The sequence below is a fragment of the Phaenicophaeus curvirostris genome, chromosome 5 (genome assembly GCF_032191515.1).
Source record: "Phaenicophaeus curvirostris isolate KB17595 chromosome 5, BPBGC_Pcur_1.0, whole genome shotgun sequence".
Lineage (NCBI taxonomy): Eukaryota > Metazoa > Chordata > Aves > Cuculiformes > Cuculidae > Phaenicophaeus > Phaenicophaeus curvirostris.
In genome coordinates this window covers 6,377,312-6,390,489 of record NC_091396.1, presented here as the reverse complement: position 1 = coordinate 6,390,489, position 13,178 = coordinate 6,377,312, and the positions used below count along the sequence as shown (strand labels likewise).

At 36.8% G+C, this 13,178-nt stretch overlaps 1 protein-coding gene across 1 annotated transcript in view; it reads right to left on the bottom strand.

Annotated features, from left to right (window-relative positions):
* Nucleotides 1-13,178, bottom strand: part of LUZP2 (leucine zipper protein 2) — a 198,292-nt gene that overhangs the window by 63,389 nt on the left and 121,725 nt on the right. The window contains exons 6-7 of the mRNA XM_069857454.1: nucleotides 5,976-6,038; nucleotides 3,733-3,795 (exon numbers count right to left, since the gene is read on the bottom strand). Coding sequence (XP_069713555.1) covers nucleotides 3,733-3,795; nucleotides 5,976-6,038 — 126 coding nt within the window. The remainder of the gene's footprint in view (nucleotides 1-3,732; nucleotides 3,796-5,975; nucleotides 6,039-13,178) is intronic.

Sequence of the window (13,178 nt, the reverse complement as noted above, 5' to 3'; positions counted from 1 at the left end):
ATAAAAACCCCATGAATTTTAGTTCTTTTCCAATGTAGTAAAACATATAACTTCTTCAGGGACAGTATAAGGAAATGATGGGAAGACAGTTAATGAAGGAGGAGTAATTTGAAAACAAATAGTTATGATTGCTTAAGCCAAACATAGCCCTCAATTTAGCAAAGCATTTAAACTTAAGATTACATGACTGAATCAGAGTTTGAGGACCATAATTAAATTAGAGTAATTAAGATTGGACTCATTCAAAACTTGTAAGTACTTCCTTATGAAGGCAGTTATAAAATTAAGTAGATTGAGTGAAATCTTCGTATTAATCATTCCTTATTTTTCTCGTTATAATACAAAGCAAATTTCAACTTTTTCTGGCTCTAAGGATACTACACTGCCTGGTTTAAGGGACTGAACTCTGACAAAGAGACAGGAGCTCTAATTCTAATCTCAACAGAGATGTCAACAACCTCACAGGGCATTATATCATATACAGAGAGAGGCAGATAAATATACATACACACATGCCACATAATTAACGAGCCAGATCACAAAGCATTTTGAAAATCTAATAATAAATACATGCCAAATATGATGAACTCATACTTACTACCACTTGTTAAGTTGCTGTCAGACAATGTTATATGTAGATATAATTTACCAGCTCACTAGAGTATTAAAGGAGAAAGCTATCTCCCCCGCCTTCATCTTTCTCTCCTACTTAATCCCCAGAGCTTTAGTCATTATAGAGAGTTATTGACAAAAGCAGATACCAGAATTTAAAACTCATTAACAACTGGTTTCTCAGCGTTGATCATGTAAAACAAAAAGCAAACAAAAAAAGCCCCTACTTACTTCATATGTATCTTCACAATTAATTCCACCACAGAAAGTAATAGTTTAATGGGCATGGGTTGAAGCATTCCCTCATGTCCTTTAGAAATCTAACAGACTGAAGTTCATCCTCTTCTGGTGAACTGCTATGAGAAGCCTACAATGTACAGAGCTACACAGAGAACAGAATTCCCCAAAGTCCTCAGCAAGGCACACAGAAAACCTCAGGTTTAAGGCAGTGGGAATGCAGTGCAAGAGGGAAAGGGTAGGAGTCCTATATTGTGACAGTAACTAGCACCCAGGAGTTTATCACACACACCATTAATGCTCTGTGCTGGCAGAAATCTATCCATCCACCATTCTGATCTTTTATCAGAAAGAAACGTAGCTTCATAGAACATCCTCAACAGCAGTGATAACATCCAGCCTGTTTAGCTTCTACTATCAAAGCAGCTGGAAATGAAATACCACCTGTTCTTGCCCAAACCTATCAGCCGCTCTCTGATCAAAAAGATACTTAGAAAGCTTTCTGCAGCTCACCAAATGGCTTCTACTCTATTCAGTTTGTCTGTCTTCTGACCTGAAACACACAGAACAGCACACTGAACCACATCTTACATGATATTTAGGAGGATAGCATAAGTTTGCTGTTCCATTTTCTTCATAAAACAAATTTCCTTTAGTAAGGAAAAGACTGACAAACAAACCTGACAAAAATATTTCTCACTGCACATAAATAATATAGCAAATTAGCATATCAGACAGTCAATCACATACACAAATGTACATGGTCAAGAGAGGTTTCAGGTATTTGCATGTGTTCCCAGTATGTGGGACCTCGGAACAGATTTCATCATTCATTACCATCATCCATTTAAAGTTCTCAAAATTTTCTTAATTACATTCATTCATAATTTCCCTAAAAGGCAAATAACATTTTCCCTATTTTGCAAGTAAGTGCATTCAAAGCAGGACCCACCCTACATATCCCGGGACCCACATCTAAGCTGGTGGCCCTGGTATTCCATTCCTTCACAATCAAGAATCATGTCTATTCAATGCAGGTTAAAAAGTCTAAGGCATAATTCATATGGTGAGAAGTCGACACAGCCTTTAGGAGAATATATATTACCCACGTGGCCACAGTAATACTGAGTAACTCTCCAAGGACTGGAAATTGAGTCTATGGTGCACCCATTCATATTCAGTCAAACTTCTATTCACATTCATGATAGACACATTACACCTGGTTTAACACAAGTAAACTCCTTATCTTCCAACACAACCCCCCGAACTTTACATCTATACCTTAATCACTGAACTCTCATCCCCAAGGAAAAGTCCACCAAGTAGTTCACTGATCTAGGACCAAGAGAAGGTGATTTCACTTTACGTATGCCAGTCACTTCCTAGACAGACTTTCCCATTTGTTCTCTTCTTCGTGCTCGAGGTTTCTTCCACTTCTGTATGCTGTTTTCAGATGGGCACCTTAGGGAAGGAGTGTTTCCTTGCTAAGCGTTACTACATGATCTAGCACAATTCAGATCCATTTTTTGGACCACTGCACATTTGCTTAATGAAAAAAAAAGTAGATAGTAGTCCTGAACAATCCCTCTGCTTTAGCCAGAGAAAACAAGCATCCACACACTGGGAAGTTTAGAAGGTACAGTTTTTCCCTCTGTTCAAACTTTCAGTTATACCTAAATCGAATTTAAAGTAAAATGTGTTATTTTTGTAAATGCTAGCCAATGTTAAAATTTAAATGCCTAAATATATAACATGCCTGGTTTTTATCTCTAAATCTATTCCCCTAGTTTGGGTCTTATGATGACCAGAAATAAGTGTTCCAGAAATAACTTGGAATCAAACCGTGCCTGAAAAAAAATGAAAAGAAGAAAAACCCAGCCACACAGGGTATTTCAAATGGCCCCTGTTATTCCATTACTACAGTACTATGCATACAATAGACAGACAGCAGAGAGAGCTAAATACTTCCAGAAGGTAATTTGGACATTATATTGAGATGAATCACTTAAAGTAATTCTAGCTTTAGTCACTTTGAAGATGACTACTTATCTTCATCTTTTATGCTGGGAATAAAAGCACTACTCAATCAGCAGCCTCCAGTCAGGCAACCTGAATTTCTCTCCTCCTCCTTTAACAGGGATTAATTTCTGCCTGTGTTAACAACGGCTTGATGCCCTTCAGCAAAATGTCTGTATGTTTTGTCCTGTTTTTTCTTTCCTATCTCTCTCTCTTTCTTTTTGTGGGTTTTTTTTTTTCTTTTAAATGCATCAGCTAGACAGGCTAATCAGCTGAACTTCATCAGCCACAGACTTTTTTTTTTTTCCTAGAAGCTTCAGTTTTGGTAAAGATGGTTCAGCCTATAGCAGGAATTGGGATCTAGGGACATAAAGATCATTCCATTGTTCACACTTATAACAAACACAAAGAGTTACTTTAAGTGTTAACAATAACTGACATTGCCTAAGAGGACTGCTAATCAAAGGAAAAACAAGAACCATCTGTAAAACACACTGTTGTTCAACTACAAAGGTGAAAATAGTGTTACAGATCCTCTGTAACAGGGCAATAGGTTTTGGTTACCAACAGGAAGCTAGAACATTACTTTATGTGAACATGTAAATACGAATATTCATAAACTAAATATTTCAAACTGCTTTTGTCTGTTTAAAAAGAAAGATACAAGACAAACTTTTAGGCTTTGAATCTCCTGAAATCGCATTATGATATTATGTCTGTCTTTGGCATTCTGAACTCTTTTTGGTATGATGAGAAGGAAATGATGCCTTAGAACTAAAGTAATAAAGGCAGTTATCATACTCCTACGTTACTTCACTACTGTATTAACTCTAATATCTCAGCTAACTATAGTGAAATAAAACTTACCTTAAAAATCAAATCCTTTTTCCCATAACGAAGCTCTTTCAGCTGGGCTTGGATCTTTTTTGACTGAAATTAAGGATAATAAAATCAGCAGGTTTTTATTTCAAGTATTTACTTCTATGATCAGAAAAAAAGGTAGCAAGTTCTGACAACAGCAGATCAGCTTTAGAATGGAGAAAATGAACCAAAATTAAAGTCAATTACTTTTCCAGGGCAGTGTGTCTAAAGCAGGCAAAAGCATTATGGAAAATGTAGAATGGCCCTCACCCCAAGAACATATGTGAGTTAGCGCTATTGTGAATAGCCGCTTGGTTTACACATTTTAGATGCAAGCTGTTATTAACACTTTCCATGAAGCATAACTGAAAGCATCTTTTTCTTAGAGGGAAAAAGTTTCCATAGTGTTTCACAGGTTCTTCTTTGTAATGACCAGGGTGTTGCAGATGGTATCCAAATAAACTAGGTTCTCAGTTTGTGACCATGTCCTCTAAAATAGGCATAGGTATGCTAAATTATATCAGCTTAGGCTGATATTTATTTTAAATTAAATTAGGCTGCGTGGCTAGAGCACTTGCTGGTGAATACTGAACAAAGAAGTGATTGCATATCTCTACCTTCTCCACAACCTGGGTAAACCAGGTCTCCTATGTCCTTCTGGAAAGGGACAATATTTTCTCTTGTCTTCCTTTTATCACCATTGTATCTACAGACGGTTTTCTTGTTACCTTTGAGATCCTTGGCCACATTTAATTCCATATGGGCTTTAGCTTTCCTAACCTGATCCCTGGTTGCTCAGACAACTTCTCTGTATTCCTCCCAGGCTACCTGTCCTTGCTTTCACTCTGTGTACGCTTTTTTTGTTTGAGTTTGTGTCTGATCCACTTGCTCTTCTTGTTTGGGTTGCCTGTAGCAGATCCCCATTACAATGTCACCGGTCCTCCCTTTAATCCTGACCCATAAAATCTCAGTTGGCTCCTCATCCACCCCCAGGTGGAGCTCCATGCACTCCAGCTGGTCACTGACATAAGAGGACAACAACCCCTCCTCATCTTGTCTTTTCTAAATATACCATAGAAATGAAGATTTTTTTTTATACAACACTCAACTATCCAAGGAGCATTATTTCACCATTTCTCTAAGAATCCTGTCAAAATAATATTTTTTAAAAAATAAAGTCTACAGCCTCAACAGATAGTCGGTGAGTTTTCTTGCATTAGTTAATGCCAAATGTTTACAACTCCTTGGAAGAGATTAGAAGTCTATTCCACATGTACTGAAACAGCACATCTATAAACATAACATAGTACAGATGGTAGTATATCTTTAATACATTGGAGCTTTTATGAAGATTTGATGTTTTTCCAATTAGGGCAGTCAAATTCAGTGACAGACTTTTGGGAAGTATGAATGAATCTAAAAGCAAAATTTTAGAACTTACTTTCAAGTATTTAAGAAGTAAGGACAAATTGGTAACTGTATTCCAGAAAATATAAAACAAATAGCCAAGATTAGTTTCAATAGAGGTTGTAGATCTTCAGTTAGGCTAAACAGCTGGTATAACTAGAAATCACTACTTTGACCTTTTACTTTTTGACCTCTAGGTTAAAAAGTACAATCTTTAACAAAGAAACCATGTTCAAGCATAATTATGGACACTTCAGTCAAGAAGAAAAGCTTTTTGCTTCTGTTTCATTCTGGAAGGAACAACGACTTTCATATGGGTTATATATGCAAAAACCATGCATAGGTTATATTCACATATAGTAATATCCTCTTTCATGAGAGGCTAAACAGCTGAAGGGCTGCTCACATGAATGCAGTTACTTATACATATATGTATTTGCAAAAAAACAGGGCTTTTGTATCATCAACAAACTTTATAAATCTTTCCTGTCTATATAAATTATTTTTCAAAAGGCATTTAGCTATTCCTTATTAGGCACAGAGATCAAGGAAAGGAAATCAGATTTGTATATGTTATAGATGTATAAAATCCATTTAAAGTGCTACATATACTTTCCATAAGCATGCCCAAACTTTATTTTATTTGTCTAAAATCTGAGTTTGCAGCTTGCTCTCTAATACACTTGAATTGCTTCCACTGAAGTCTCATAGATGAGATGAGAGTGCTTTAGCATCACTCACCATAGATGCATAATATATAGCCTACACCTTCATTATGAAAGACATTGACTCAAGCTCCATTTGGGTATGTTAGATTTAGAATAGAGAGTAATCTTACTTACCTCTTCTGCATGAATACCACAAAGCTTGTTTCCTGACAGGAGCTTGTTTTTGAGGCTCTTGTTCTAAGAGGGAAAAAAACCAAAATGGTTTTACTATTGAGAGTCACTGAAATATTCAGGGACCCTTTAAATATTTAATCATACTGGTTTTACTTTGTACACAGGTAACACCTCTAAGTCACTAGCAAAAACACAGATAAGAAGACAAGATAGTTGCATCATGGCTCAATGTATTCCCTTAGGAAAATCTAAAAGGCAACGACTTTGCATTAAAATCGTGCTTTCAGAGGAGCAGGACTGCACATAGGAAACCTCCATAACACACTAGCAACTAAAAGCAACTTATATTGGATATGCTAAGTTTAAAAAAAAGGAAAGAAAAAAAACGCTAATCCTTGCCTAGTGTCACCTGTGGAGCTCAGTATAATAAAATAGGGCCAAGATCTCATCAGTGAAATTGGATGATGAAATTCATGGGGTCTTTTTGCTAGATTTCATAATTTAAAACTGTAAGTAGAAAGTTATCTACCTAATAGCATTTTTTCAACTCAATATGCTTTTTCATGTAGGAGTTTTAAATGTATTTCCTCTAATTTTCATTGAAAATAAACCTTGATAAAATGAATTTTCAGTAGTCTGGTAACTCCTTCAGCTCACTCATATTTTCCTATAATTGACAGTCAAGTGTAAAGCTGATTTAGCTGCACTGTGGACATCTTTCAAAAGTGTTTAGGACCCTAAATATTCAATAAACAGATCTTCAAGTGCTGGATATATCAAGCTTACACCAAAAAAGAAATAACAAGGACACAAAAAAAACCAATGCCTCCTGTGCTAACAAACAGTAAACACATAGAGAAACCTAGCCCACCATAATACAGGAATGTATGTTTATTACTGAAGAGCAATATCCTTCTTGAATATTGTGTACAAGGACAAACTGGAATTAGATAAGAAATGGTAATTACATCCAGAACATCAGTTCAACTAGGTCCAAATCTCACAGAAACACTGGAAGCTTTATTTCCAGAACGGGAATCTTGGAATTTTTCTTGCAAAACCTTTATTAAAGGCAAGGAAACTAAAATTCCATTTGAAACCTCCTTTGAACAATTCCCAAGTAATGAGAATATATGAAATCTTGTTTCATGTTTCACTGTTGCTATCTACCAATATGCACTGCTGCAGAAACAATAAATCTTTTCCAGTTGTTTGATGCGGGCACTCACAGTTCTGTAACACAACAAAAAGTAATTGGGATGTTACTTTGAATGAGATAACCCATATTCTGCCTCGTAAAATATGATTTGCAAAAGGCTAGGTGTGTGGTGTGGGAGAATAAATGTTGTTCTCATAAGCTGCACAGTCAATTACTTTTTATTCTTGGTTTGAAAATGATGTAACTAATCAGACAGCAACATCTTATTGTATTAACCACTGTGGAAATACAGAACAAAAAAAGCTGGCTCTGCACAGAGGGAACTGGGTAACAGCTACTAGACGAACAAAGATAAATCAAACAGAAATCAAAGAGATGAAGCGCATCTACCACATAAGTTCTACGTTGTACTGCGATCACTCAGTACATGTGACTGGTTTTGCATAAAAGATGAGCATTCACTTCTTGGGATGATGGCCAAACAGATGCACCAAAGGCACTGTTTCATTGAGGAATTACACTTAATTAACGCAGGAAGTCAAGTCATGATTTTATTTTGATTAATTAGCTTCGTTTTCCTCCAGCCCCGCCTCTACAACCTGATATGGTTTGTTTAGATAACAGACTCTACCCATATTTCAGAACCAAACAAAGAATGAGTTGTAATCCTTACATTTTTACTCATTTATCTGTGTTTCACCAAGTGCAAGCTACTATAAGAAATGTTTCTATTAACAGTTCACAAGTAGCTTCCACATATGCATATTTTGAGAATGCCCCGCATTAACCCAGAATATGAAGGACTGAATGCCTATCACCTTGAAAGGATACACACTGTATTAGATGGTTGTCACAAATTCCACGTTTTTGTACCAAATTCGTGTGGAAAAAAGAATATAGTTCAAAACCAACGCGATGATAGTATTTTAAATTAGGAGATGGACTCCGTTTCGGAGGTTTAGATAGGTTTAACAGGATTTAGCAGCCTGTCTCATTATTCAGGCAGCTTGCAACAAAACAAAACAAAGGTTACCAGAATGCAGGCAACGCAGTCATCATTTACCCTGCCTTTAATAATGTTTTCAGAAATGAGCAAGCATTAAAGGTTACAATTATCAAAAGCGTAATATGTAGGAGCTTGCCAGATGTAGATGACAACTTCTTGCTTACAATTTGAGTAACTTGATGTTACTTAGGAAATCACATCACTGTTAAATATTGCTTTGCATCCTGATTAATAGCGATAGTTTCCTATTAGCAGAATGTGAAGCACACCAGTAAAAACATGTGAAGTATAACAGAGCTTGACATGATCAGAATTCCAAATTAAACTAAGCAAAATGAAGTGTCCAATCAGTTACATATTCTGTAGGTTTACCAGAAAGGGGCTATTCAGATCAATTTATCCATGAGATTTTTAGGTTACAGATGCCTGTTGAGTCAGGACGGAAGTTCTGACTTCTAGGTCTTAGATAAGAAGCATCATTTTGAATCCTTTTTTTCCTACTAAGCATACTTCAAAGAACAACAAGTAAGTTAAACTAATTATAATTTTACACCATGTTTACTTCAAACATTTTGTTATCAAGTACTTGAATGGAAAAGGTCTTGGACATTTCGAGTTTAAAAAACAATAAAAGTTTAAAGAATGAACTGAGCATCTCTAAACATGCCTTTAAGAGCCTCTTCCAAAATTATATAGAATAATGATTTTAATTAGACATGGCCTTTTAGATTTAGAGAAAGAATATAATTATATTCAAACTAAATAGGTATTTTAATGTCTCTGAACATCTTGTAAAGCTTATAGCACATACTATTAGCTGAAGCATGTGCACATAATCATATCATTAAGCCAAGTTACTGTAGTATCTAATTCTTAATTTACTAAATCTTTTAACACTTTTGCACCAGTAGTTTCAGTGCATCCCTAAATTCAGGTACAGTAAACTGCTGTCAGAGGTCGCCACGTGCAGGAATCCTCTTGTCTCCTCCCTGGCAGTCAGTTTTTACCGTCCTGGTAACTCACTATCTAGAGAGGTATATGTTCCTTTCTATTCCTAACTTTTGCAATTAATCCCTTCACTTCTGGCATTTATTCTCCTGTATCAAAGACCAGCAGCTGCCCAAATTAATCACCAAACATCTAGAGAGACACAACCATGTTCAGTAATCCCTACAGACAGACTGAGCCCAGGAGCTCTCCAGAGAAGAGGAGAGCGGGGAAAAGAATTACAGAAACATATGACTACCTTAGAATTTAATAAAACAATAATCATCATGCCAGTTGTTCCTTCTTTTCATATTGTTAAAGAATTTTACTATCTTTTACCTTAACAAAATTCAAGTCTCCTCCCCTCTCCTTCCTCTTCTCTACAATATCAACACTAACAGCAGAGAGCTGTGATAGGATGTTTTAGTTTCTCATTTTTTGTTTGTTTTTTTTTTAATTTTTCATCCTCTCTATTAGAAAACTTGGACAAACACATAAAAAGAAAAGCCCAAAGTGTACACTTAGAAGCTCAACAGAAGCTTACAGTGAAGCTTTAGTTCCTTCCTTTTCTGCAAACACATTTTATTAAAATGATTATAAAGCTACATAATATAGTTTTGAAAACATCCCCTCCTCATTTAGCATATACAAAAAACACCTCATGAGGAGAGAATCACAGTTTATAGGCACTGTTAAATGTGACAGACTGACCCTGGGTTGAGTTTAAAGGAGCTCGCTATCATTGTAAATCTGATGTTACAGGGATTAACGTTTTTATGGTCTATCATATGTTCTGCTTACAGAAGGGTAAAAATATGCCATCAATGCAAGAGGCACAAATTTTAGGATGCCATTTTTTGAAGTTGCTATCCCAGTCTCTGGCCACAAAAATGAGTGTCTTAATGCTCTTACCCTTACATTTCATACTACAAAACATCTTTGTTACCTCTTTGAAATAGCATCAGGATCGTAACCCAGAATGAACAAACAATACAATGTAGACATCCTCAGCACAAAACAAGTTTAGTTTGCCCACCAGCCTTTGAAAGCACGAGAACACAAAGCATCTTCAAGGAAAGAAAATCACTTTCACTCTCAGAAAATTATTCCCAGCAATCAACTTCAATTCAGACATTTCATCTGAGGTCTGACAGTGCTTGTTTATTGTATACAAGATAAAGTTGGCTCTGCCTCCCCTTGATGAATAGCGCAAATCAGACCCTGCTTGGCCCCTGCTCATCATTGGAACAGTTCTCTCTTATAGACATCCTGTTAAAGAAAACCAAACCCAACCAAACCCAAGAACAATAAAAAAGCCGGGACTGTGCTCAGCAGGAGTGTCAGCGCCAATTGCCAAGATGAACCGTTTTCTATCTCCTGTTAAACTAAAGCAGTTCACTGCACCCTTAGGAGAGAAATCAGAAGACAGCACCAGACCAAAATCAAATATCTAGACTTATCTGATCTCACAGGGTATTGGTACCCATTTCACTTTGGACATCAGCTTTCTATTTCATGACAAAGAAAAATGTTTTATATAGCTTGAAACAGTGCAGCTATTTTAATCCCCACAGGATTGGCTCAACTCTCTATCTGTCTGAGACAGATAAATTGAGTTTCCTGCACTCTACCATGGAAGGTTTTTCAGATAAGACCTTAAGAACTGCAGTTCTACCTTGTCTTTATGGTCAGTGAAGACATTGTGACTTTTTCTAAGGAGAGTTTGTCTTGATGTTCTTGAGGATGTTCGAGTCTTTTTTTCCCCACAGTTTTTCCTTGGTCAAGGGTGCCAAACAGCTGAAGTACTCGGTCCATCAATGTATTTTATTACTGCTGATGCATACATGAACTCTACACTTCTCAGATCTGTCTGGATCTAAACTCAAAAAACGCCACTGTCGCCCTAGCTCTGAATTCCTGGGAAAAGCTCACTTAAACTATGGTCAGGCTTCTGCTCTCTGTGCCCAGAAATGCTCTCCTGACACCTTTGCCTGTGCTGTATTTAGGAAGAACATGCAACACCCAGAACTGGCAGCCAAATTGAGTAACCCTGGCAATCACATCATGCTACTGTTGTAAGCTTGGACATATTTTGACTTTTAATGTCCTGTTTTATTTGCCCTTTTTTTTCTTATAATAATCTGTTCCTTTGCCTCACACTCATACATTACAGATCAAGGCAGATAACAGCAAGTTTCCTCAAACAAACAGTATTCATTGCTTTTACTTGACCTATCTATCCCTTCCAATACTAGAGCTGTTACTTCTACTGGGTTTCATGGAGTACAGATAAGCTGAAGGAGTTAATAAGCAACATACAAAAAAATCTTGAATTACTGCCTTTAGCAAGACTTCTGTGTTGATTGCCACAGGACTCAGGTATGAGTATTTAGAAGCATGAACCCCCAGGTCTGCAGGGGAAGCACCACCACAGTCTTTTAGTGAACAGAGTGCAGACTTCAGTTTTTTAGTTGAGAAGTTCTGCGTCCACAACTTTTTCTGAACACTAATCTGGAATAACCTGTGCTTCAAGGAAGCGCACAGAGAAAACAAAGGGCAGGGTCAGAAATATATCTTAGCACAGAGAGCTTCCTCCTGATGATAACAGATTTTGTTGGTATTCCTTCATCTTTGTGCTTGTACGATGACTACACATAGAAATAGCCTAACTTTGTACAAAAACGTCTGCTCTAGCAAATAAGTAATACCTTATGTCTGAGGCACAGTAAGGATGTTCTGCACTTGTGCTCCGTATGATCCCATTGTGTAAAACTGAAATACAATGCCACTGTCTCCTATCTGTAATTTATCAACCTGCTAACATTTGCCAGATGACAACACCAAACCCTTCAGGCACCTGCTTCCATAGGCACCACTGCAACTCAAGTCCTGCCCTCACAAGCTTGTTGTGGATGGCCTCTGCTATTGCTGGGCATCGCCTCTGAATCTCTCCATTAAGGAAATTTTGATTGTTTTAGACTACTGAGCAACACGAGGCTGTCTCAAGACATCTCTCAGCCATGGCTACAACCATTTGCTGGGTCACAAAAGGATTGCCGTAACAATGACAACACAAGAAATGAGCCAGAGTAAGGAGATTTAGAATAACAATAATAAAAAGAAAAGCATACATTTTGAGTATTTGGGTTTTTTTCCAATCCCTTTATCTTCTTCTCTAAGTATGAGCACAAGGATAAATATACATGTATAATATTTGAAGTCATAGCAAGCTAACACATTGTAGCATCTTGGATTGGATCTATTATAGACAGTACATTTTTAATCACATTACCACCTCATCATCAAAAAAAAAAAAGGGGGAAGCATAAAACAGGAAAGAAATGTAGCACATGTTGAGGTTTGATTCCATCCTAACTGTGGAACAGACCAGCGTGCAAAACGTAAGCCTGCCTATCATTCAAAAGGAATCAGCAGCTTAGAAGCAGTTATAAATTTCTGTATCTAAAAATTAATTTCACCTGTTGCCTCACAATATTGCTATGCAATTATAGAGTAACTCGTGTTCAATCTAGACTTCCTCACGCATGTGCTCTTCCTCAGAGTCTTTTATTACAATTTAACTTTTTAATGCTTCCACACAGAAATTCTAAACATTGGCTTCTCCATAAAAGCTCATACCTACAAAAATTAATGGTTTAAGTGGGATTTGTGTCTCTAAAGTGCATATCATTGACAGACTGCATTGAAAAAAATATTAATTAATGACTTAATAGGAAGGTTAAATTGACAGTCTAGTTGCCAGGAGTATTAGTATTTGCATCACTCGACTGTCTAGATAACGGGTTGCAGACCAAACCCAGTCATCCATAGATCTGTAGCTCTTCTCGTGTCCAAGACTTCATTCAGAACATAGATAAGCACAGGAGTATCAGAGTGACACAAGACTATTCTCCCCCTGCACAAGATTAAGCGTTTAAGTGCAGTCTTCAAAGGCAGTTAAATTCAAGATTTCCTCCTCCCTTGTATTCACTGACAAACCTTTAACATTCTGAAAAGGATTAGAGAACTGCTGGTGTGCTTTAAAACTTCA